This window comes from Lentinula edodes (assembly GCF_021015755.1).
Source record: "Lentinula edodes strain Le(Bin) 0899 ss11 chromosome Unknown C8R40scaffold_9, whole genome shotgun sequence".
NCBI lineage: Eukaryota > Fungi > Basidiomycota > Agaricomycetes > Agaricales > Omphalotaceae > Lentinula > Lentinula edodes.
In genome coordinates, this window is record NW_025764315.1 from 525,376 (window position 1) to 548,322 (window position 22,947).

The following is a 22,947-nucleotide window of genomic DNA, read 5'->3' on the forward strand; positions in this document are numbered from 1 at the left end:
ATGAGCAAGACATTGCATTCTATGACGAAAATCTACCAGTGAGGGCCACAGGCATCGCTCGTGGATAAAATCCCGTCAAGAGTATCACTCATCGTCACTGTCTAGCTCTCTTTGCTCGCCGGCCTGTATCTGCCTAACGACACCTTCCAATTGTTCAAGCTCCCATCCTACTGATTGCTTAGTCATTGTTGCGTTTTTGATAAGACCTCCTAGACGAGTCAATGCCTCGTCGCTGAATAAAATTGTGAGTAACGCTACAAAAATGCGAGCATCATTTTACCCACCTAGCACACGCCTGCGTCCAAACGCAGAAGTCATCCAGCCAAATCTTACTGTACACATAGTAAACATCGTGATGGTCTAAAATGTCTTTCATCTCCATTAGACAACGAAATACAGTCCGTCGTCCTCTGAGAAGTAGATTGGCAACATCTTCTCGACACTTTTCGGCCAGCGCGAAAGAACGGTACAAGGGAAAAGCGAGGGATCTCCGGTAAGATGGAACGAAAGATGCGGATATATGGTCTGAAGAAAATTCTAGCGTCGGCGAATTGTTTACAATTTCAGAATGGTAGGGAGGTGGATCTAAGGCGGAGAAGGCCGATATTAGTGAGCAGATAGTCCATGCGCTTTCTGGAGTCGGATCATGTTGAGTCGTACGCGCGTCATACGCGTACGAAAACAGCACAGTAGCCAGAGTCAAATAGAGGCTGTACGTTTGATATCTAGTCAGAATATCTTCACTCATACGTTAGAAGAAAATAGTGTAACTGGAACGAGACATACATTCTTTTCGGGGAAGGTTCAGCATGGTGGCGTTTTCTTTTTCCGTGTATGTAAATGTACCATTATCGGACAAGTGTGGATGGGTCCAAAGTATGAGCTCTTGGATGTACTCGTGTTCGGCAAAGTCCGCCCTAGGAGGAAGAAAGCTTAGAATCTCTATATATTAAGTTAGAGCAACCTACATGTAATACTCTTCGTCCCATTTTTCATCCTCGTGTTTGATACGCCTTTGACGGCGTTGTAGACGGGTCAGGGCCTCAGCCTCCGAGCCAAGCTCGTTGACCTCATTTTCGGTGTAGGTAACATTTGTAAAGTAACCGGTGTACATGTCCAGAAACCCGTATTGAGCGCTGACCCTCAGCGTTGGCTGTTCTGCGGGTGGTACGTCTTGGAAAAGCTGCCAATCATTTTTTGCCCCTGATACGAGTCAGATGCACCTCCGCGAGAAGAAAGTTGTCACATCCAGACCTTCTTCTATCTCGCGTTCCTGCAATGAGAGGTTTTGTGTTTGAGCAACGAGATTATCTGGGTCTTCGGCCGTGCTTTCAGAGGAAATGACCTCAATTAACGGCTCATGCACTGTCGGCCGCGGAGCCAACAATTTAGCCAATAGATCTAAATCCTTAAATTCCTGTCCTTTGATTTCTTTTGTAAGTGTTACAGTCAGGTAGCCTGTGCTTGGATCATATTGGGCCGAAGAAGCATCATCCTCGATTAGGCCGTGAGTGAAGTTCAGACGCAAAAAATAAGGGTTGATGTGGAGGGAGAATAGATTGCCGTCCACGTTGACTTCAACGTCCGAGGCCTACTTTATTTGCTGATTGGGTGAAAATTGACAACTGTAGGGAAGCACAGGCTACATACGCGGACTGAAGGGCAATAGATCGAGATGAGGACGGACTCGGCCGTCTGAGAACAGGAGAACCGAGGCGTAATCATGGTTAGAGGAAAAGGTATATAAGAACCAAAATGATCCTGGTAAATCCCAGTTAAAATATGGTTCAAATTGCCGAGAGTCAGGCTCCTTTTCCCAAAATCACATCCATGTCACTGAACACTTCGGTACACTCCTTGCTTTGCATCTCTTTTCGTGCTTTAACGTGTCTTTCGCCAGAAACTTGCAGCCTATCCTTCCCTGGCTGAGGTTGAGAATCTCATCGTTAATGAAAAACGAGGAAACTGTATTCCAGTCTATGTCGAGCTCCCTGCAGACCTCATAACACCAGTCATGGCTTACATGCGGATATCCAAGGACTCCAAGTATAGCTTCCTTTTGGAATCTGTAGTCGGTGGTGAAAGTGTGGCGCGATACAGCTTCATCGGAGCAGGTGTGTAACTACTGCCTTCATATATTATCCCTCACTCATCTAAGCAGATCCTAACAGGATCATTAAGACCGGTCCCAGTGAAGAGATTACCGGAGATCCCATGGTTGCTCTCCAGAAGGAACTTAGTCTCTACCAATTTATCAAGATCCCTGAAGTACCGACATTTACGGGAGGTGCCATTGGTTACGTTGCCTATGATTGCATCCAACACTTTGAGCCAAAGACCGCCTGCGAACTCAAGGACCCTTTGAATATTCCTGAAGCCGTGTTCATGCTAGCCGACACGCTCGTCATCTATGATCACATCTTCCAGACCATCAAGGTCGTTTCGCATGTCTTTATGCCCAGCGATGCCGGGAAGAATAACTTATCTTTTGTCTACCAAACTGCTGTCGATAAGGCGCGTAGACTAGCAAAGGTCTTGATCACATCATCCACGCCTGAGCCCGTTCAGCCTCCAATAGTCTCAGGAAATGAAGCCGTATCCAATGTCGGAAAGCAAGGCTATGAAGGTTTCGTCACTACATTGAAAAAGCATATTGTAGCTGGGGACATCATTCAGGCGGTTCCATCTCAGCGGTTAGCGCGTCCAACGTCACTGCATCCATTCAATGCATACCGGCATCTACGCCAGGTTAATCCAAGTCCCTACATGTTCTACTTAGACTGTGGAGATCTGCAAATCGTGGGTGCTAGTCCAGAAACCCTTTGCAAGGTAGAAAAGAACATAGTGTACAATCATGCCATCGCAGGAACGACGAAACGAGGAAAGACACCCGAAGGTCGGTCAATATGATAAGTGACCGATTCATGATGTTTGACGTGTTTTCAGAGGATGAACAACTTGGTGCCACCCTACTCAATTCCGAAAAAGATCGTGCTGAGCATATCATGTTGGTCGATTTGGCTCGTAACGACGTTAATCGAGTGTGCGACCCAAAGACGGTAAAGGTCGATCATCTCATGAGGCTAGAAAAGTTTAGCCATGTCATTCATCTTACATCTCAAATTTCCGGAAAGCTTAGAGAGGGATTAACAAGGTACCATCCACTTCCCGGAATCTATAGCGATGTTGAACTGCAATATTTCTAGGTTTGATGCTTTTCGCTCTATCTTTCCCGCTGGCACAGTGTCCGGCGCACCGAAAATCAAGGCTATTGAGATTATTTCATCTCTTGAAAAGGAACGGCGGGGTGTCTATGCTGGAGCCGTAGGCCGATTTGACTTTGCAGACGACGAGATGGATACATGCATCGCAATACGGACGATGACCTTCAAAGATGGCGTAGCGTATTTACAAGCAGGTGGTGGGATCGTATTTGATAGTGTGGAAGAAGACGAGTACGTTGAGACGATCAATAAATTAAAGGGAAACGTCAAAGCCTTACAGGAAGCTGAAGGTAAGCTCAGCTATCATGACCACCAGAGGTATATTGCTGACAATTAACCCAGAATATTGGTCAAACCTGCAAAATAACTCGAGCGGAGAGACTTAAGACAGAGATAGTATTATCGTATATTTGATTTAGATGTTAATGTGTATGGAGTATCAGTAATCAAAAGCTTCCGCATCTGACCGCTGAGGTTGGCGAGCATCCTGCATTACCTGCATTTTGTTGAAATCTTCCCAGGCAGAGTCTACGGCCATTCTCATTCTCTGCGTCTCTGCCTCCCGGATAGCAATCCCTTCCCGTCCCGCGATACTCAGCACACCTGCAATGATTTCTGCGGTCCGCGGGCTTTCGTCATTGGCAGGTATCGGATACATAACAATGCGAGGATCGACGTTAGAGTCCACGATAGCAATGGTAGGGACATTTGAGAGGGCGCATTCTTGGATGGCATTCATGTTTTGGATGGGATTGAGAAGAATAACAAGGTCGGGAACGATGCGCTTTGAACGCACAGTTTCATGGCCAAACATCTGCCATTTATTGGTTAGTGTTCCGGGCAGCCATCTATCGCCGACATGAAAGCCTTGAGTGCCTAGACGCTGGGCAGCTTTTTGCACAACAGGACGTATGTCGGCGCGCGTGCCGATAAAAACTATTTGACCGTCATTGGCAGCGACAGCGCGAACGACTTTGGCCGCTCTACGAAGAAGAGGAAGTGTGTGGTCTAGGTCAATGAGAGTTATGCCAGCGCGTGTACCGTAGGCATAAGGCAGAAAATTTGGATTCATCCGTGATGAAGCGTGTCCAAAATGGGCGCCAGAGGCTAGCAAAGCAGACAAAGTCGCGTCTTTGGTCGGTCTATGCAGGGAGTCCCTTAGAGACCACTGTGAGGTTTGTGTAGAACCATACTGGCTCATTGCATCCACTGTAGATTCGTTAACTGTTGGGAAGGAGTACTGTTTTCTGGATCTTACTCAGAGTTTTTAGACTTGTCCTCGTCTGTTGGAAGTCTGTCCAGTCATTTTCTGTCTCTAAAGGGCCTTGGGCCTGTTGCGAAAGTTGTCGAGTACAATTTTTGCAGAACTTGAAAGAAAACCGGACTGGATTGGACAGCCGTGGACGGAGGGAGTGCATGGCAAAGAACGGCAGTTGCTTACAAAGGCGGTTATAATTTTTTCGCCTTCTTTCTCTTGGTCCATCAGCTTTTCCTTCCTTCCCACTTCAACTCTTCTACTACTCAAAAAATGGCTGACGAAGTGTACGACGGTGCTATCGGTATTGATCTCGGAACCACTTACTCGTGCGCTCGTTGTCTTTTTCGATATTTTTTTTTTCCATCTAGGCTGATCGAAAAATTTCAGATGTGTTGGTGTATGGCAAAACGACCGTGTCGAAATCATTGCCAACGACCGTGAGCAGCTTCTATTGCACTATTTTTTTGTGTGCTCATTGATCCTTACAGAGGGCAATCGAACTACACCTTCATATGTCGCCTTCTCTGCGGAGGAGCGCCTGATAGGTGACGCTGCTAAAAATCAGGCTGCTATGAATCCAAAGAACACTGTATTTGATGCCAAGCGTCTTATCGGTCGTCGATTCGAGTATGTGTCTTTTTCCCCAATAGCGGCCATCCATCCCTGATCAGCACACACTAAACTCTGCACCTCGTAGCGACCCAGACGTGAAAAAGGTACCATCGATTCCTTTGTCTATGCCCTTTAACCGTGTATCTCATTCGACTTTGCGATCAGGATATGATTCACTGGCCCTTTGAAGTCACTGAGAAGGACGGCTCCCCGCTGATCAAGGTCAGCTATCTCGGGGAGGAGAAGACTTTCAGCCCTCAGGAAATTTCCTCCATGGTATTGACTAAAATGAAGGAAGTTTCCGAGGCGAAGCTTGGAAAGACAGTGAAGAAAGCAGTCGTCACGTTCGTGCTTTTTTCGTGTTGTTTACAAGCAATGCTGCATATTCATTACCCCGGTTTCGCAGTGTACCTGCCTACTTTAATGACTCCCAGCGTTTGGCAACAAAAGACGCTGGTGCTATCGCTGGCCTCGATGTTCTCCGTATCATCAATGAGCCAACTGCTGCCGCTATTGCTTACGGTCTCGACCGTCAATCAAAAACTGAAAAGAACGTCCTCATTTTCGATTTGGGAGGTGGAACTTTCGATGTTTCCCTTTTGAATATCAGCGGTGGTGTCTTCGCTGTCAAGGCGACTGCTGGTGACACTCATTTGGGTGGTGAGGACTTTGACAACACCCTCTTGGAACACTTCAAGAACGAGTTCAAACGCAAGTCAAAGCTCGACATCTCCGATGATGCCCGTGCTCTCAGACGTCTAAGAAGTGCTTGTGAGCGTGCCAAGAGGACACTATCTAGTGTCACGCAGACTACCGTTGAGGTTGACTCACTTTACCAAGTCAGTTCTACTATCTAGCAACCGCGTCGGTCTGGTTCTTATTTTTCTGCAGGGTGAAGACTTCTCGGCAAATATCACGCGTGCCCGTTTCGAAGAAATCAACGCTGCTATGTTTAAATCAACTCTCGACCCCGTCGAAAAAGTACTTAAGGATGCGAAGATGGCGCGTGAGAAGGTCGATGATATTGTCCTCGTCGGCGGTTCTACCCGTATCCCTAAAATCCAAGCACTCGTTTCTGAGTACTTCGGTGGCCGTCAGCTTAACAAGTCTATCAACCCAGATGAGGCTGTCGCTTACGGTGCCGCTGTGCAAGCTGCTGTCCTCACTGGTCAGACCTCTGACCAGACTAAAGACCTTCTCCTCCTCGACGTCGCTCCTTTGTCTCTAGGTGTCGCCATGCAGGGTGATGTTTTCGGTTGTGTCGTTCCCCGTAATACTTCCATCCCGGCGAATAAGAACAGAACGTTCACCACCGTCGAAGACAATCAAACCACAGTCACTTTCCCTGTGTATGTATCCATCCACAAGTGATCATGTTACTATACTTATTTCCCGATCATAGCTACGAGGGAGAGCGTACTCAGTGCAGAGACAACCGTTTGCTTGGAGAATTCGAACTCACTGGCATTCCTCCAATGCCCCGTGGCCAAGCTGAACTTGTCACCACCTTTGAGATTGACGCTAACGGTCTGCTGAAGGTCTCTGCTCAGGATCGCTCGTCTGGTCGTAAGGCATCTATCAGTGAGTCTTTTTCTGAAGTTATACATTACCATTACTTGCCTCTCATATCTTCACAGCTATTACCAACTCTGTCGGACGTCTATCATCTGCCGAGATCGACCAGATGATTAAGGATGCCGAGCAGTTCAAGATGGCCGACAAGGAATTCACTGCTCGTCATGAAGCTAAATCCGACCTTGAGGCGTACATTCAACAGGTGGAGAGCACAATCACCTCACCGGAGATTGGTATGAAGCTTAAGCGTGGTGCTAAGTCTCAAGTTGAGGCTGAGCTTGCTCGTGCTCTCGAGAAGTTGGAGATCGTGGACTCAACCGCAGATGAACTGAAGAAGGCGCAGTTGGGTATTAAGCGGGCCCTGCAAAAAGCCACTGCTGGCATACGGTGAACGTGAAGGAGTCGTTTTGTACCTCACCCTTAAAGCTATGCTTATACGCTGTATCTCGCTGTCGTGATAAATTTTACTCTTACTCATTTTTACTCGATTTATCTGTCACAAGCACGTGTCCCGCGCGCGCTTTGTCACACGGCCGTTGCAAACAATTTTGAGTTTTTGCAACTTTGAACATTCATCCCCTTGTTCTAGACTTCGAATAATACTCTCCCTTTTCTGACAATATTTACCATGTCAATCGAATTTTCAGAAACAACGTATGAGGACCCTACCTATCCCTACGCTAGTCTAATGCCTATTGCACCAGAAAGGTCATCGTGGAAATGGCCGCTATGATGGACCCTGAAGACGATTATAATACCATTGTCGAAGCGGAGGAGAAAATCAAAGCATCTAGAGTACAGAGAGAGAAAGAAATCGAAGAAGCTCATGCAAATATGAAAGGCGCGTCGTCGATCCAAATTCCAGAAAAAATCGCTTACATTCTAGAAGCACTATCCAAAACCCTTGAAGCTGCGAAACAATCAGCGAAAAGGCCGAAATCTGTTCCTTCTGCTGAGACTCATGCTGCCACAGTCAACGAACTCGATAACTCCAAACTATCACTAGCAAAATCTATCAGTGACGCAGAGAATATGCTTGCCAGTCAAGAGGCAGAGCTTGCGGCTTTGAAAGCCGAATGCCAGAGTTTAGAGCACTACGACCCTGCTACTGAGCATGAAAAAGATCTTGACGGAACTGCGTGCGTTGTTGTCTGTCCTGGCTCTAACATTTGTTATTCAATTGTCATCACCAGCCTTCGATTGAAAATTTATAGGGGAATGGGATTTGACATCGCATTAGACGACAAGAATCAAGTCTCCAATGTTCTCATACGTATGTTCTATGCATGTGCTCCAGTTAAATATAATCATCCTTCATCAGGTTCGCAATCCGGAGATGTCCATTCTGTACCGTTGAACATCGACAAATCTCCGGCAGATTATACTCGCCATCTTTGGAAGCTGGCAGCTTCGTAAATATTCCCCTCAAATTGTTTCATGCTGCATTCATTCGTTGTGTCTGTAATTTTTATCAAGTTCATTTCGCGATAAGAGCGTTATTTTTTGGATCTACGTGTACACTGGTACGGGAGTGAAATCCGTGATGTTGGGACAAAGGGAAGTTGCGTTAGTTACCCTGTTTCCAGGCCTCCAACCAGTGGCGGACGTCTGAAGAGGAATGCTGGAAGATTGTAAAATCGCAGTTAAGATCGCGGGGTGTACAGATATGACCCCTATCTCACCTCAATGTAGGCAATTCTTGCGCGAATGCTATCTAAGGATTGTGCTAAACCCATGTGGTATTTTGAGGTGTCCTTGTCCTAACGAAAGTGTCAAGGGAATACGTAATACGTAAGAGCACGAATATCCAGTACGAACTTTGAAAAAAGCATTCATCTCATCCAGGTCTTTTTGTGTGGACAATCCACCGTAAGTCGTCTAGTGGTCATGAATCAACAATCGGAAAGGCTAGAAGGGAAATTACATACCTCAACAAGATATCTCATCATGAATGTGCTTTCAAAACGCTTGTAAAGCTAATAGATGGATGGAATGTGAATCGATTTATTCTCTCCATTCGTGCAGATCTACAAACCTCTTCGTAGTGATCCTGGAAAAAGTGGGTGACTTGCCGTTTGGTAATGTCATTGGATGCAAATCCGCTCAAGAAATAAACGACGTCCTGGTCGCGCGCGCGCTTCAAAGCTATTTCATACGTTTCTTCTATCCTCGCCGGGTCTTTGGACTGGCACATTGCTGTCCTGGAATGATATAAGAGGTCTGGTTCCAATGTGTTCAAAATTTGGTGGCTTACATAGCAGAAATACGGGAAGTCGGTGTGGGTGCTTTGTCGTATATCGCCTTCACACCATTGTACCTTAAGGATGTAAGACGTCATGAATAGCTACCGAGCCATGCAACGCACTCATCTTGGCCTCCATAAGTTACAGCCTACAGGGGGTGTATCAATTAATTAGTTTCAAAGATAGTTGTAAAGACCCACAGCACGGTAAATAGCGCCCTGGAGATCGGCTGGGATAACAGAGTCATCCCCTGTTTTCATATATTGAGCGAAGCGTCCTTTCAATTCGTTTATAACGCTGCACATGATCTGGTCAACTGAAAGAAAATCGACTTCTCGGAGGGACGTACGACTGATCCTTAGCAGCAAGACATTGTCCGATAGCACAGGTTCGCAACTGGGAAATATCGGGGCTGTCGGAAGCGGGATATTCATATCCAAGTTTTTGGACAAAGGGCGAAAAAAGAGACTGCAATTGGCGTTCAGAACGCAACGCAACTCAAGACAATGTGATACGCACAATCCGAAAGGCATTCAGAAGACTACAAATGTTCTCATCCTCCCACCAAATGGCCGCTAGAGAACTAAGATTTGCTGAAATACCATCCCAAACAAGATCTTCGTCGAATGAACATTTTCAGTCGATAGATTATCGACAAGTTGAAGTAGTACTTACACTCCTGTTCATTACGCAAAGCGTCGATGAGGGTGAGTGCATTGCTCAACTTCATTAAAGCGGCTTTGGAAAGTGCCAACGCATCATTAACCAAGCCCATACGGTCCTCAATAGTGAATACGCTATCGGGTTTCGCAACCTCTGCAGCAATCTTGGACAAATGAGCGTCCTCGTAAAGCACCCGATCTGACGAATTTGGCGTTATAACTTCGAGCCAGTGTAGTCAAATGAGTGGCACTCACAAACTCCGTTGGTTCCTGCATTGAGTTTGTAAGGCTTGGAAGTATCCAGCGCAAACGTACTTTCGCGAGAATCCAGGACAGCAGTCTTATCGATAATAGTTTTGCCGCTAGCATCGAAAGTGAGGATACTCAAAGGGATATTCCAGATGGTTTCGTTATCCTTCCCTTCTGCCAAGCCCGTCTCAAGGAAGCGGTCCTGGCGAACCTTGATACCTCCCGAAGTCTCAGTGACGGTAACGACAGGGAATCCAATCTGGAGGTAAGTCAAAGGTAAATCGACTAGTCTCCCATACGTTTCAGGAGTCGGACGCACCTTTTTAACCCAATTGTCCATGAAGTTGATAATGTCCGTGCCAGTGGATTTACTGATCCCAGCCCATAGATCATTCGTGACGCTGTTCGCGTACAAATGTGCCTTGAGATAGAGGGAGACTCCTTTAAGAAATTTATCTTCGCCAACATATGCTGACAGCATCCTAAGGACTTGATTGTGGAAGGAGAGTCAGTCAATGTGACACGATTTACTACAATGAGCAACACTAACCTGAGGCGGCTTTGGAATACGAGAGACCATCAAATATCTGAGGAGAGTGATTAGCTGATCGATGATTGTTGGCGCAAACGGACCAGGTACCTGTCCTATAGATTCAGCATTGGGGCAGGCAACCTCTATGGGGTGAGAAGACAGTTTTGAATCAAGAGCAAGGGCACGATTTAAGTGCACTGTGATAAATTCCGAGTTCGGTTTGAATTCAGGGAAGGCCCTAGGGATGAGTGAATGAAAGCAAATGAGAGCTCGAAGAGTCAAGAGCGAAATTTCTAATTGACTTTTCTATAAGGCTTTGATTAGATATGTACATAGTGAAAATAAGACTAAAGAAGCACCTTCAATGATGACTTCCCCCATCTTATAATCCTCGATTCAGCAGTGAGCTTCAATTAACATTAGACGACAAACCAAGGTTGCAAAACCTGTGAAAAGTTAGGTAAACACGACCATCTGCCCACAGTGAACACTGAATGCTTACCCTCATTGAGGTACAGGTAGTCCCACCTAGTAGGGCTTGGTGAGAGAGAGAACCCAAAGAGCTAGTTGGGACCCACCATTCCATCGTTGTGATATTTCCAAACCTAAACGGAAAGGTGTACACAGCGCTTTCAAAGAAATGTCGGAGAATCGTACCACATATGCGCTACTTCGTGACTTTGTACAACAACCACACGTTTTTTTGCTGCCAAATCAGCTTTCTTAGGATCCAGGAGCAATGCACTCGTTCGACCGGTGATGAGACCCCAGTTTTCCATTGCGCCGGCATCAAAATCGTTAGCCTGCAAACAACATTGTCAGTTGTGACATAGGAATGTGCGACTTGAATTCTATAACACTCACCACCAACGTATCAAGCTTTGGAAGAGGATATTCAACTTCGAATACTTGTTCGTACAATGGTAGGACTTTGGCCTTCACGTCCAGAGCAAACTGAGCTTGATGAATTAAATCCTTGGTGGCGTATATTCTCAGCGGAATTGTACGTCCGCTTAATGGCATCTTCGCGGACGACTCAAGATATTCGAACGGCCCATTGGCGAAAGCGACCAGATACGAAGACATCAGCGGTGTAGTTTCAAATTTCGTGATCTTCCACTCTTCATTCAAGTCTACAAACAGAGTCTTCAGATCGGCGTGGTCGCTAGGGGAAAAGACCTTGTCAGAAGTGATAGGCATGTTGCTGATGTTCACTGTATCAGATTTGGAGACCATCGTGATGGTGTATTTAGCTTTGAGCGCGGGCTCGTCCCAACAGGGGAAGGCCGTGCGAGCGTCGGTTGCCTGCAATCGGTAAGTGTCAAGCTTATGAGATCACGGACAGGAGACTAGCCTCGAACTGAGTCAGAGAATAGTACTTGGTCTTCCCTTCTTCTTCGAAGCTGGAACGATAGTAGCCAGTCATAGAACCCGTTAATTCACCGGAGAATCCGATCGTGATTTTAGCTTGGGTGCCTGCGGGGAGGACGGTCGGAAACGAGAATGAGACTCGTTTCTCCTTTTCATCGAAGGAAGGTTCAGAAGATAGTTGGTCAGATTGTGAGCCAGTCGAGTGCACAGTTCTGGATAGGCAAATAAGATCACTTGGATAAATTCCGGATTTCAAGATTGTACGCACGCCTGGCCGAGTTTGAGCTTGGAACTGTTCATGACAATCGTCTTTGTTTCTTCCTTTACATCAAGGCTACACAATCATTCAGACCCAAATTTACCGACTAACCACATGCGCTCACACACCTCACTGTCACAGAACCATCGAAAGTCAACTTGTCGAGATCGGTGCGGACGGTAAGGTCATAATGAGTAGGCTTGACGTTGGTGGGGAGACGAAATTTGGACGCGGGGGTTTCTGAGGTAATAGTAGACATTGTGGCAGTCCTGGTTGAACTGAAGATCCTTGTATTCTTCAGATCATGTGGCGAACTTGATAATTGATTGGGCCGAAATCCGAGTGCTACACATGCTACCGTGCAGACAGAAAAACGTTTTGCAGAGACATTGAGCAATGTCGGCGAAAGAAAAAACATCAACGTTCGGTTACGTTCCTGTGAATGAAAATTACAAGAAATTGAATATTTACTGTATTATAATTGAGCGCTTACTTATACAGAGTTACTTTTCTCTACATAACTCTTCATCGACCGCAACTACGAGTAAGACTAAGTAATAAGGAGCAGGGGGTATGGCAACTTTTCAGGAACGTCCTTCATTCGTTGGGCACCTTGGATGCTCTTGGATGTGGGTTGCGGGCCAGGTCCTTGTTTGATGGTATAGGTCTGGGTTGTAGGGTCGTTCAGTATGTGTATGAGTAGTAGTGTAGTGAGTAGCGTTCAGCCACTAGCAGTGGCTTCAAAAGAAAATAGGATATTGTGCAATAGTCCTAAGTTTTGTGTTACAGATGGGTGTAATCCTTGATGGTGGTTTTTTCGAAAACCAGTAATAATGTATCCAAATCTTCTGAGTCCATCCGAATGGACCTTCTCCTGCCAGTCTGCTTACTGTCTGCTTTGGTGGTTACCACCTCTTCTTCTAGGCCTTGGGAACTTGAAAGGATATCCAACTCCTTCTTATTACTTAGAGGTGTGTACCTTGGACTGCCGGTTTTTCCTGTTTTTTTGTAAAGGTTCCACTCTCTTCGGGAAATTCAGTGAGATCTCTGATAGGCAGGTGTTCTGTGATACCTTCCTAATCATGTGCTGGAAATCCTCATATCTTGGGAATTCACTCAACGTGTTCTTGGGTCTCTAGTATCTCACTGCAAAGGCATTCAACGTTCTCACCAAGGAGCAAACTTAGAGTAGTCCTCGCCGGTGTATGCATGCCCCACTACAGAGTTACTTTTGCCCATAAGTAGTCGGCCCATTACACATTTTCGCTAGAAGGTTCGCTCCAAACAAACAAACGAAGAGGCACATCATTACGGGCTTATATGCATGACAGGCAAATGATCGTCTCAGCGAAATGTGACCTCAGGTTCCATCGTCGGTCATGAACATTTGAACGGTAAATGTTAGCGAAATTTTCTTACTTCCGGTATGAGACCGAGCTCAGTCAGCACTGAGCCAGGTCAGTGTCAAGTCATTTCCCACCATTGATTATTTGAATGCAGTTGATGTTCTAGTTGATAAAGAAATTAGTTTCTGTGCTGCCCGGGCCCATTCCAATCTACCACCATGTCTTCCCCAACTTCAACATCCGACTTGGAATCACAGGTCCACAAGGGAAAAGAAGTGGTGCAGGTTGTAGAGTTAGGAGAAGAAGAAAAGAAATACGAGGTCGACCTGGAACCAAATGAACATCCCCAACAGCACACGTCATTCAAAAAATGGACCGTCATTCTAGTTGTCGCCACTTCTGCTCTTTGTGTGACCTGCGCATCTTCTGCAGTACGTTCTGCGTTGCATGTTCAAAATCATGCTTATCAAAGGTCTTGCCAGGCATCTTTCACTGAAGCAGGAATAGCAGCCGAATTTCATGTACCACATGAAGTTACAATACTGTCGATTACCTTTTTCGTTGCAGGACTAGGCATAGGCCCGCTGTTGACAGGTCCCCTCTCGGAGGTATACGGTCGGAATATCATATACCGAGTATCTTACATCCTACTTTGTGCATTCACGTTCGGAGTCGCTTTCGCTCCCGATATTGGCGAGTTCTGGCCATACTAATCTTGATAGGACTTACTGAAGCATAGTCATCCTAGCCGTCCACCTGGTGTTCCGATTTCTTACTGGTTTATGCGGCTCCAGCTTTTTGAGTGTATCGGGAGGATCTGTCAGTGACATGTTCGAAAACAAAGAGGTGGCGAAGTAAGTTGCTTGAATGATTGGACTCTCGTGATGCTGATGTTTTCCAGTCCCATGGTAATCATATCTCCACACTGTGGCACGCTATCCGTATGAATAATTCCCTAGGCTGTATATACTCTCAGTCCTTTCATAGGCCCGGTCGCTGGCCCTCTCATAGCTGGGCAAGCATAACTCTCTTCACTTTCAAGTTATGACTGAAGCTTATATCGATATTAGTTTCATTAATCAAGTCCTTCAGACTTATTGATTGGTCAAGGCACGAAAGCTAATCAACATTTTAGAATACTAACTGGCGTTGGACATACCGCGTGTTAATCATATGGTCTTTCATTCAGACAGTCGCTCTGTTCGCGGTTCGTTACTTTTTCTGCCTCGCTTTGTACCCTATAACGTACTCAAGGCGCACGTTCTTAACAGTTAGTCCCAGAAACCTACGTCCCCGTGCTGAGAAAGTGGAAAGCTGCCAAGTCAGTCTTGTGTCCGACCAAGAACATACAACTTATTCCTGTCGCAGGCTTCGAAGATCCACGGGGGACGAGAATTACTGGGCTCCCCTCGACAAAACTAACATATCTTTAGGTGAAGCAATCCTCGTTAGCTGCTATCGACCTTTTGGCAAGAAAATAGTATCTATCTCATACCTAGTACTTTCTGACATTGTTCTCAGAGCTTGTCATTCGTGAACGCATGGCACTTCTGTTGAACATCTGGTGTGTGCTTTGACCTCAAGCTGTCAGTGTCAAATCTTTTTAACGATTATCAGGACATCATTGATACTCGGGATACTTTATCTTGCTTTTCAAGCTTTCCCCGTCATCTTCGAGAAACATCACGGCTTTGATACACAACAGACTGGGTTGACGTTTCTTGGAATTGGACTAGGGATGATAATCGGCTTGGCTACCCAACCATTTTGGAATAAGTACACGTTCAAACTGGTACCCTTCGGCTGTAAAAATTAAATGGTTCTCTAGCTTCATCGCCAAGGAATCCGAGAAGAATGGTGGGATCTGTCCTCCTGAAGCTCGACTATTTGCGGGTGAAGTTGGCGGTGTTCTAATTCCTCTCAGTAAGTAACGGCTTAATTTTGCAAACTAGATCTTGTTAATTTAAACTACTCACAACGTCTATGTATATGTCTCCAGGTCTGTACTGGCTTGCCTTCACTACATATCCATCGGTCCCTTGGATTGTCCCCATCATCGCTTCAATTCCCTTTGGTTCTGGAATTTTCCTAGTCTTCACATCCGTCTTCACCTACCTAGTAACTGCATATCGACCTATTGCAGCAAGCGCAATGGCTTCAAATAGCGCCATGCGGTCGTCCTTCGCTGCGGTATTCCCTCTTTTTGCCGGATATATGTACACTAGGCTAGGAACTGTGGGGGCGACAGCACTTCTGGCCGGAATCATGACATTAACGGTCCCACTACCGTATGTACATGAGGTCTACCTGAAAAATTGCGAGGCTACTGACTGCGCTCGATGTAAGTTTTATTTTCAGACGAATTGGAGCAAAATTACGTGCAAATTCTCGGTTCGCTGCTTCTTGACGGATACATAACTTAGTTCTCTCATACGCTCAATAGACAGCGTTACTCCTCTAACTTTGGGTGTTCACCCGTATTCATCCATACGTACTCATCCATGCTTTGCAACCAACGTTTGTGTTCTCAGATGCGAAGAAAAGCCGCGCTAGATTGACAGACAAGAGCGGTACTGTAAGTAGATCCAAGTATTAGATACCATCAGTTCGAAATCTTCTTGCGACAATCCTTGACATGGCCAGTTCCAAGGCAGCAAATGAGGTGGCGATGGTTTCTTAATTCAATAGAGAGCTTAATAAACAGGCTTAAACTGCCACAACCAGTGCCACAAGCTGCCACAAGGCGACCAATTCAAAGTTGTAAAGATGCCGGCGGCCTCTAATTTGTTCGACGAAATCAATATAAGTAAGGGACTGAAAATAGTAGGACACGGTTTACTTATGAGTGGTTAACTCATGGCCATTGGGCTTCGAGTTGTTGCAAGCAGTGTATTCGAATTTTCCTTGTAATTTTAGGGGGTATGACACGTGTTGTATCTTGCTTTATCTCATTCGACTACAGACCATATGCCATGCCTTTTGATCCTGTAAGAGATGCTGTTCTCAATTCGCCTGCGACAGAAGGATTACCTACAAGTCCATCCCTAGCTCGCCGGGCCACCCATCTTTCCGTTCTCCTCAACTCTGATTCTGAACCTCTTCCTCGCCCCTCTTCGTCTCTTCCTCAAAGCTTGCATTTTGAGCCGACCGACAAGCTCGTTTTCTCAAAGCCTCTAAAAAAGGCTCACGATAAATCTGTGTCCCTATCGAACTCGCGGCCTTCCTCCTCCTCTTCCTTTTTGCCAACCTCAACCGATTTCCCAGTAATGCGTTCATCACCGTTACTATATAATCCAACACACAGGCTTACACCACCTACCTCTATATTGACGCCGATGTCCAAGGCTGAAATGGAAATGTACAAATCCTACGTGGGCAAAGGCACTGCCCGTTTGACCAAACGAAAGCGGCCCAGGGACGATTCAGATACTGCTGACGAACCGCCCGTGAAAAAATACACCGGGAGGTCAGGCGTTGTCGTGGAACATTGTACGTTCTTGAATGTACACTCTCAGCTAGTGTTATGCTTATTCTTCGTTCTGCAGATAATTCCCGTCCAGAAGTCGGTGTAATACAGAGACTGGATTCGCCTATCATCGGCCTCAAAAACTTCAACAATTGGGTAAAATCAGTTCTTATATCAAAGTTTGCACATCCTGCACTGGCTGCATCCAGTGTACGAACACAAAAAAATAAAGGCAAAGTTCTGGACCTTGGATGTGGAAAGGGTGGTGATATAACAAAATGGAGTAAAGCTAAGATTAGCGACTATGTAGGTGCAGGTGTGTTGCCCTCATCGAATCTTTTCCTACGCTGGCTTATCTTTTCGTCAGATATCGCCGCTATCTCAGTCGAACAGGCTCAAGAACGGTGGGAGACCAATCGCAACGCCAGCCGTTTCCAAGCGTCGTTTGCCACTTATGATTTCTGTACTCAAAACCTTGAGGACGTTTTTAACCCTGATATTCTGGCAAAACCTTTCGACGTCGTGTCGTCGCAATTTTGCATCCACTATGCTTTTGAGAAAGAGGAAACTGTACGAAGGATGTTCCGTAATGTCAGTCGCTGGCTGAGACCCGGCGGTACGTTTATTGGAACAATACCCAACGCCGAGCAACTACTTGAGCGTTTACGAGAACTTCCGCCCGAGAGCCAGGATCTTTCATTCGGGAACGCTGTTTATAAAGTTCGTTTCGAATCACGCGAGCATTCTGGCTTTTTTGGCCACAAATATTGGTTCTTTCTTCAAGATGCAGTGCAAGATGTGCCCGAGTTTCTGGTTCATTGGGACAACTTCGTGTCGTGCGTTTTTGGTTTCATAGCGCAAATATCCGCCACTCAACGTTCATCCAGCATGGCTGCAGAATACGATCTGCAACTATTGTATAAGGAGGAATTTCATGACGTTTTTTCCGAGCATCAGGATCATCCCGAATTCGGGCCTCTCATGGTGCGTATGAGAGTAATGGATGTCAACGGAGAGAGTTCGATGGACGAGGACCAATGGGAAGCAGCTAGTTCGTGCAATACCTTCTTTCGCTGAAAACTAACTCATGAACCAACTAGACATTTACATTGCCTTTGCCTTCACAAAACGTTAGTATCCTGGATAATGTATGATATATAAAATCAATTCTAATTAGACCCCGAGTCATGTAGTAAGTAATGATAATTCGGCCCATTGGTAACACAAGCCGTTACCGGTAACACAAGCCGTTACCGGTAACATGAATACACAGAAAATTGGCTCGCAAGGAAAGTTTTGTGAGAGTAAGTTAAAACTTTTTGTGCGAACCAATTTCGAGAAGGCGGATTTATGAGACTGCTATTAATATTTTCGTTGATCAAGATAGCAGTGGGTCACAGTCACCTGACGTGTGCGGATCTTGCGCTCTTACCTTAAATGATACAGAAAAAAATACGAATGTAAAAGGCATACACATATGATGATAAAAATCAAGTTTGTTGAACAAATCAAGTGCATTTACTCTTGGCCGAAGCCAACAGTTTCCCTACGTTTTTAAGTTAGTGCTCAATAAAAAGAAATGGAACGCAGACGTACTCGACTGCAAGAGTTAATTTGTGTTCCAGACTGGCATAGTCCTTATACGGCGGAAGATCAATACGATTGAAGCAGGTGTGGCTCTTGGGCAGCTGCGATGGGTCACCAGATTTTTCAATCGTAAACCGTCTTGGGCCATCGGATCCTTGGAGGTCCTTGAATCCGTTGACAGGTATACGCGATGTACCAGTAGCGAACTGTAAAAGTCTCGATTTGCGCTCGGGTGGCCAGCTACGAACACACTTCCAGAACCACTGGATAACTTCGTCGGTCATTTCGTATCCTCGGTAGTCTGTAAACTTGAGCCAGTCATCACTGCATGCTTCGCTGTTTAACTCCGCATGCCCACATCAATTCGGGATTACTCACACATCAATTTCAGACATGCCACCAATTAGCAGTTCGAGCTCACGCTCGTCGAACACGGTGATCAAGTCCTGAGGAATAAGCTCGCTGAATCCGGACATGAAAGCATCAAACTGCTCCTTGACTCGTTTGGAAATGCGGTAGTCGACGATACACTCGACGTAATCCTTTTTGTTATCCTCCGTCACAGGAATGTCCTCTCCTCCGGGCTTGAGTTCAATTGTCACCATTTCACCGAATCGTTCCTCAGTAGTTGTGAAAGATGTATCGATAATGTCCGTGATATCGTTTTCACTGCATAAGAATGAATCAGCCTTGTTGTAAGAGCGCACTGAGAAAAAAGAATACTGACAGCATCCAGGTCATTCCACGATGTAACTCAGTATCTACTGATTCCAAGTCCGCTAGAGTAACTTTCTTCTTCAAGATCATCTTGTAGAAGCTTACTATGAAGTAGGCATCCAAGAAGCGACGGTGGAAGATACCAAGACCCAGACATCTCCCAATGAACTTGAAGTAGTTCAAATGTTCGGGATTGACTCCGGAGGCAGGATTGATTTGAAGCGTGTAGTTATCGTGAGCGGAATATTCAAATAGGCAGTAAAAGGGATTGAACATCTCGTGCGAAAGCAGGAAGAAGAATTCTCTAGAAACAACGACGATATTAGTAAACAAATCTCGGCGAATACTCTACTTAGACAGCGTACCTGGAAAGACCCCCGTAGTCCAAACCATCCTCTCCGTCAAACTTAATCATGAGTCGCTTCTTCAAATCATTGGGTGTCTGCCTCATTATTTCAGCATAACTGTCCTCGAAAATGTGATTTCTCCTGATTTTGATTTGGCAATTGCCCGGCTGTGCACGCATTGCAGGTTGGCTACGGAAATATATGAGTTTCCTGCGGAAATCACGCTTGTACTGCGGTACGTTGGCATCGAGTGTCGAGGGTAATCGAGGATCATCCCACGTTGTTGTTTTGGTGTTATGATCAACGAAGTAAACTCGGGCGGTGGAGGTAAGGCGCATTTCCCACCCAGAGGGCAAGGGTCCAAGTTGGGAGATGGCTTGTGGTTGGAGACTGGATCCTTGACCATTTGGACCCATGACACGAATGATGGCTTGTCTGCGGGGATCAACCCAGGTTGTTGTGCGCGTATTGTGATCAACATAATATGGGCGTCCCTCCAGAGTAAATCGCTCCTCCCATCCATTTGGCAGACTACCAGACCCGGCAGTTGTAGCATTGCTACCGGTGGTGAGCGCTGCAGGTGCCGGGTTAGCAGTGGCGTTGACGGTAGCAGTGCTATTGCGGAACACATTGCTCGTCGAATTGTTGGAGTTATTGGCTTCTAAAAGGTCATCTGCGAGGATCCTTCGCGAATGCTGATCTCTGGCGGCGTTGGTTTCACTATCCTGGACATCATTGTTAACAGCAGCGCTATCTGATGGTCTATTCCATGTTGTAGTCCGAGTGTTGTGATCCACGTAATACGTACGCCCTAACGGATCTATACGTCGTTCCCACCCCGGAGGCAGTCGTCCGTACTGATCCACATTTGGATTGAAGTTCCGCATCTGATTGGCGTTACCTGCCGTAGCAGAAGGGTTCATGGGGTTCGCAGGAGCGGCGTTATTGGCCGAAGGGTTAGTTCCGGAAATACTGGTCGGACGAGATGACGACGGCGCGGCTACGATTTGAGGAGACGGTTGTTCAGTTTCTGTTGAAGGCGCTGACGAAGGTGCAACAACAGCTGGGCTGGCAGTAATATCTGTGGCTGTGGCGTGAGAACTAGTAGTACGAGATAGGGTTCCGGATGGATTGGTGGGAAGTACTAAATTGGAGGTGCTAGCACCTGGAGAGTTGGTGTTATTGAGCCCCATATCAGCGAGCGCAGAAGATAGACCATTAACTTGTGAAGGTCCGGGATTGGGTATTGGCTGGGTGACATTGGTTGACAGATAGATGATGAGCTTTCCGTGAACAACCAGATTATCGTTCGACTTTTTCAAGTCGAGAGTAAGCATTTCTAAGGAACATTGAGTTCCTGTTCCACCTGAAAAGAGGAGGACAGTACGCACCATGACCACCAAGTTCAAGGTCCAACACATCGCTGACCCTAACATTCACCACACCAAGGAAGCCCTGATCTCTTCGTTTGAATTTCCGTTGGTCAAAAATTTGAACCGCAAGTACTGAGGAATCTTTGACAGTGCTACATGGGGGAGAATCTAGTCTACGAGCACATAGTATGCAAACAAACTCTTACATATCAAAGCTTTCGTTCCAATAGGGATTGAGGGTTTTCTTCATGACGCTAGTTGTATGTGTTTGCTCCGCATCAACGGTGATGACGGCGAAAGGATCTGGGAGCCTGAAAACATCCCGCTTGGAAAGACCATCCGCAGCGACGACTGCAAGATGAAATGAGCACGATTAATTCAGATAAAAAGGTTGGACCGACCTGTGACCCTGATATTCTTCGTACTGTGAAATGGAAATGCAAGCAAGGAGAGTAAGCTGAGTAAGAATGTAGCAGATGTGAAAATAGCGTCGATGACATACAGAACGCCCGAAGGATTGGACATGAGGGCTCAATGCTCAGCAGTTATATTGAAAAATATCAGTATCGTAGAACACCAACGAAGAGGGCAGGACGAAGTAATGTTGTGGAAGTCCTGGGCAACGGTTGATCCTTAGTCGAAGGTATGGTGCTGAGGTAAGATTTACACCAATTTTAGATTATATTCAAATTGATATTTAGCGCCGTGACCTCCTTAACTAGTCTCGAGCTTCGTTACTACATACGCAACGTAGATTTTCATTTGGATACAATTAATGAACTCGGTAAACAGATGCGAAGCGGCCTATGACTTCAAAATATGATTACAAAATTCAAGCCACCAAGACAAACTAGTGGTATGTTTGTAATCTAAAAATGTTTTCGACCAGCAGCGTCGACCCGTGCGATGTACGATGTGCAACCCCATTGTTTTGGCGTATGTACGTACAGCTGAAATTTGAGGTGTATATCGAGCTTAGACGAAAGTCTACGCAAGACTAATACCAGGTGAGCTTAGCCCTCAGTGCGTGTCATACCCACCTGCATGGGTCCGCCCTCCCGAGGTCTACAAGTGAGATGGTTGCTTAGCAGTGCAGCTACTAGATGTACCCCGAACCGGTATGCGAGCTCATCACTTTCGTATTTGACTTGTATACACCGTCGTCCACGTAATATAACCACTTATTTCGGACTTCCCTTCTTCTTTCCCTCTCTTTTCTTGCCTCCCCGATTTTTCTAGGTATGCCTGATTAATATCCCCTACAATACTGCACATAGATCTTATATTCACCTCTCTTTCATTTACTCACCGATTATTCTAGTACATCGTTTATCGTCGCTAACGCACAAAGTGCCATCTATCGAATCTAAATTTATATGTCCGATGACCGACAACAACAGGGGGAGGGAGCTTCACTCTCCCCTGCGCTCCCCCCAAATGGGTCGAGCACAGAACAAGCAGCCATATTTGTTAATGGCGCCTTGCAGACGATCTCAGATAGGGTCAACGACGGGCGTCTCACGCCAGAAGCTGGTCACATCACCATGCGAAGATATCTCGAGACAGTGTTCCGCACTTTCCAACTGCACACGGAATACAGCCTCGGGGGCATTCTCCAACCTTGGCTCGAGATCATCAACAACCACAAGCAGCGCCTTGCCCACGCAGAATGCGAGAATCATCAAAGGGAGCCTAGATCAGTCCAACTACCAAGCATCAAAGAGCTCCTTGCTGGACCGGCTCGCAACGCAACCCACAGGGGACCTCCAGAATAGGGTGATCCAGGCCAACAGTCACACCCAGGTGTCATCCTCACCCCAGCACTCAGAGAACCTAGAGGTGAAAATGCCGGGGTGCGAGATCGGAGAGAGAGCTTCAAAGAGGAAGACACTCGAGCCAACTCCACAAAGAGAGATTGCCGAGACTCGTCCGATGAAGGAGTATCGCGAGCTAAACCTACAAAACGCGCCAAGCAGGACAAGAACCTCTTTAATTGGACTGCTGATGCATTTGTCAAGCAGTCCATACTCTCACCGAAACACCGGAGGATTATCAAAGAGGTTGAAAACTTCAGACTCAATCTGGGCAACGCCATTGAGAGCATCGAACAAAGTGGAGTTAACCCC

At 46.1% G+C, this 22,947-nt stretch overlaps 9 protein-coding genes across 9 annotated transcripts; 5 read left to right on the forward strand and 4 right to left on the reverse strand.

Annotated features, from left to right (window-relative positions):
- Nucleotides 1–84: 84 nt before the first annotated feature.
- On the reverse strand, nucleotides 85–1,725 carry C8R40DRAFT_1039937 (SHQ1-domain-containing protein; the record flags this gene model as incomplete). Its single annotated transcript, XM_046223874.1, has 6 exons — nucleotides 85–232; nucleotides 285–738; nucleotides 787–917; nucleotides 969–1,203; nucleotides 1,255–1,591; nucleotides 1,651–1,725. The coding sequence occupies 6 exons, from the start codon at nucleotides 1,723–1,725 to the stop codon at nucleotides 85–87; spliced, it is 1,380 nt and encodes a 459-aa protein (XP_046088711.1).
- Nucleotides 1,726–1,830: 105 nt separating this feature from the next.
- On the forward strand, nucleotides 1,831–3,610 carry C8R40DRAFT_1168341 (ADC synthase; the record flags this gene model as incomplete). The annotated part of the gene is made up of 6 exons (XM_046231163.1): nucleotides 1,831–1,848; nucleotides 1,901–2,114; nucleotides 2,162–2,896; nucleotides 2,947–3,154; nucleotides 3,207–3,514; nucleotides 3,567–3,610. 6 exons carry the CDS (start codon nucleotides 1,831–1,833, stop codon nucleotides 3,608–3,610), a joined length of 1,527 nt encoding a protein of 508 aa, XP_046088712.1.
- A 53-nt stretch (nucleotides 3,611–3,663) lies between these two features.
- Nucleotides 3,664–4,642, reverse strand: C8R40DRAFT_1039771 (ribosomal protein S2, flavodoxin-like domain-containing protein; the record flags this gene model as incomplete). The annotated part of the gene is made up of 2 exons (XM_046223866.1): nucleotides 3,664–4,433; nucleotides 4,483–4,642. The coding sequence occupies 2 exons, from the start codon at nucleotides 4,640–4,642 to the stop codon at nucleotides 3,664–3,666; spliced, it is 930 nt and encodes a 309-aa protein (XP_046088713.1).
- Nucleotides 4,643–4,752: 110 nt separating this feature from the next.
- C8R40DRAFT_1040235 (heat shock protein 70 family) lies at nucleotides 4,753–7,060 on the forward strand (the record flags this gene model as incomplete). The annotated part of the gene is made up of 9 exons (XM_046223898.1): nucleotides 4,753–4,808; nucleotides 4,870–4,919; nucleotides 4,971–5,109; nucleotides 5,180–5,198; nucleotides 5,260–5,438; nucleotides 5,501–5,933; nucleotides 5,986–6,443; nucleotides 6,497–6,675; nucleotides 6,732–7,060. 9 exons carry the CDS (start codon nucleotides 4,753–4,755, stop codon nucleotides 7,058–7,060), a joined length of 1,842 nt encoding a protein of 613 aa, XP_046088714.1.
- Nucleotides 7,061–7,212: 152 nt separating this feature from the next.
- Nucleotides 7,213–8,186, forward strand: C8R40DRAFT_908209 (Spc24 subunit of Ndc80-domain-containing protein). The gene is made up of 5 exons (XM_046236645.1): nucleotides 7,213–7,323; nucleotides 7,374–7,510; nucleotides 7,559–7,808; nucleotides 7,863–7,942; nucleotides 7,991–8,186. Exons 1-5 carry the CDS (start codon nucleotides 7,298–7,300, stop codon nucleotides 8,083–8,085), a joined length of 588 nt encoding a protein of 195 aa, XP_046088715.1. The 5' UTR covers nucleotides 7,213–7,297; the 3' UTR covers nucleotides 8,086–8,186.
- On the reverse strand, nucleotides 7,922–12,421 carry C8R40DRAFT_1094570 (leucyl aminopeptidase). Its single transcript, XM_046227664.1, has 22 exons — nucleotides 12,114–12,421; nucleotides 11,995–12,060; nucleotides 11,695–11,938; nucleotides 11,220–11,660; nucleotides 11,013–11,158; nucleotides 10,934–10,960; nucleotides 10,845–10,883; nucleotides 10,464–10,593; nucleotides 10,374–10,410; nucleotides 10,143–10,312; nucleotides 9,830–10,082; nucleotides 9,588–9,773; nucleotides 9,432–9,529; nucleotides 9,262–9,380; nucleotides 9,113–9,209; nucleotides 9,035–9,060; nucleotides 8,924–8,986; nucleotides 8,705–8,870; nucleotides 8,598–8,645; nucleotides 8,488–8,547; nucleotides 8,352–8,429; nucleotides 7,922–8,290 (listed from the first exon to the last, which is right to left on the reverse strand). Exons 1-22 carry the CDS (start codon nucleotides 12,401–12,403, stop codon nucleotides 8,237–8,239), a joined length of 2,838 nt encoding a protein of 945 aa, XP_046088716.1. The 5' UTR covers nucleotides 12,404–12,421; the 3' UTR covers nucleotides 7,922–8,236.
- Nucleotides 12,422–13,549: 1,128 nt separating this feature from the next.
- C8R40DRAFT_1159623 (major facilitator superfamily domain-containing protein) lies at nucleotides 13,550–15,738 on the forward strand (the record flags this gene model as incomplete). Its single annotated transcript, XM_046229907.1, has 12 exons — nucleotides 13,550–13,762; nucleotides 13,814–14,024; nucleotides 14,080–14,185; nucleotides 14,308–14,323; nucleotides 14,467–14,538; nucleotides 14,603–14,652; nucleotides 14,700–14,800; nucleotides 14,853–14,895; nucleotides 14,949–15,107; nucleotides 15,160–15,254; nucleotides 15,331–15,619; nucleotides 15,678–15,738. 12 exons carry the CDS (start codon nucleotides 13,550–13,552, stop codon nucleotides 15,736–15,738), a joined length of 1,416 nt encoding a protein of 471 aa, XP_046088717.1.
- Nucleotides 15,739–16,248: 510 nt separating this feature from the next.
- Nucleotides 16,249–18,059, forward strand: C8R40DRAFT_1094577 (guanine-N(7)-methyltransferase). Its single transcript, XM_046227665.1, has 6 exons — nucleotides 16,249–16,318; nucleotides 16,380–16,820; nucleotides 16,877–17,113; nucleotides 17,165–17,633; nucleotides 17,685–17,848; nucleotides 17,898–18,059. The coding sequence occupies exons 2-6, from the start codon at nucleotides 16,598–16,600 to the stop codon at nucleotides 17,930–17,932; spliced, it is 1,128 nt and encodes a 375-aa protein (XP_046088718.1). The 5' UTR covers nucleotides 16,249–16,318; nucleotides 16,380–16,597; the 3' UTR covers nucleotides 17,933–18,059.
- Nucleotides 18,060–18,188: 129 nt separating this feature from the next.
- Nucleotides 18,189–21,473, reverse strand: C8R40DRAFT_1271489 (HECT-domain-containing protein). The gene is made up of 9 exons (XM_046234053.1): nucleotides 21,324–21,473; nucleotides 21,223–21,245; nucleotides 21,028–21,172; nucleotides 20,840–20,973; nucleotides 19,467–20,787; nucleotides 19,112–19,405; nucleotides 18,763–19,053; nucleotides 18,394–18,708; nucleotides 18,189–18,343 (listed from the first exon to the last, which is right to left on the reverse strand). Exons 1-9 carry the CDS (start codon nucleotides 21,344–21,346, stop codon nucleotides 18,316–18,318), a joined length of 2,574 nt encoding a protein of 857 aa, XP_046088719.1. The 5' UTR covers nucleotides 21,347–21,473; the 3' UTR covers nucleotides 18,189–18,315.
- Between the last annotated feature and the right edge of the window lie 1,474 nt (nucleotides 21,474–22,947).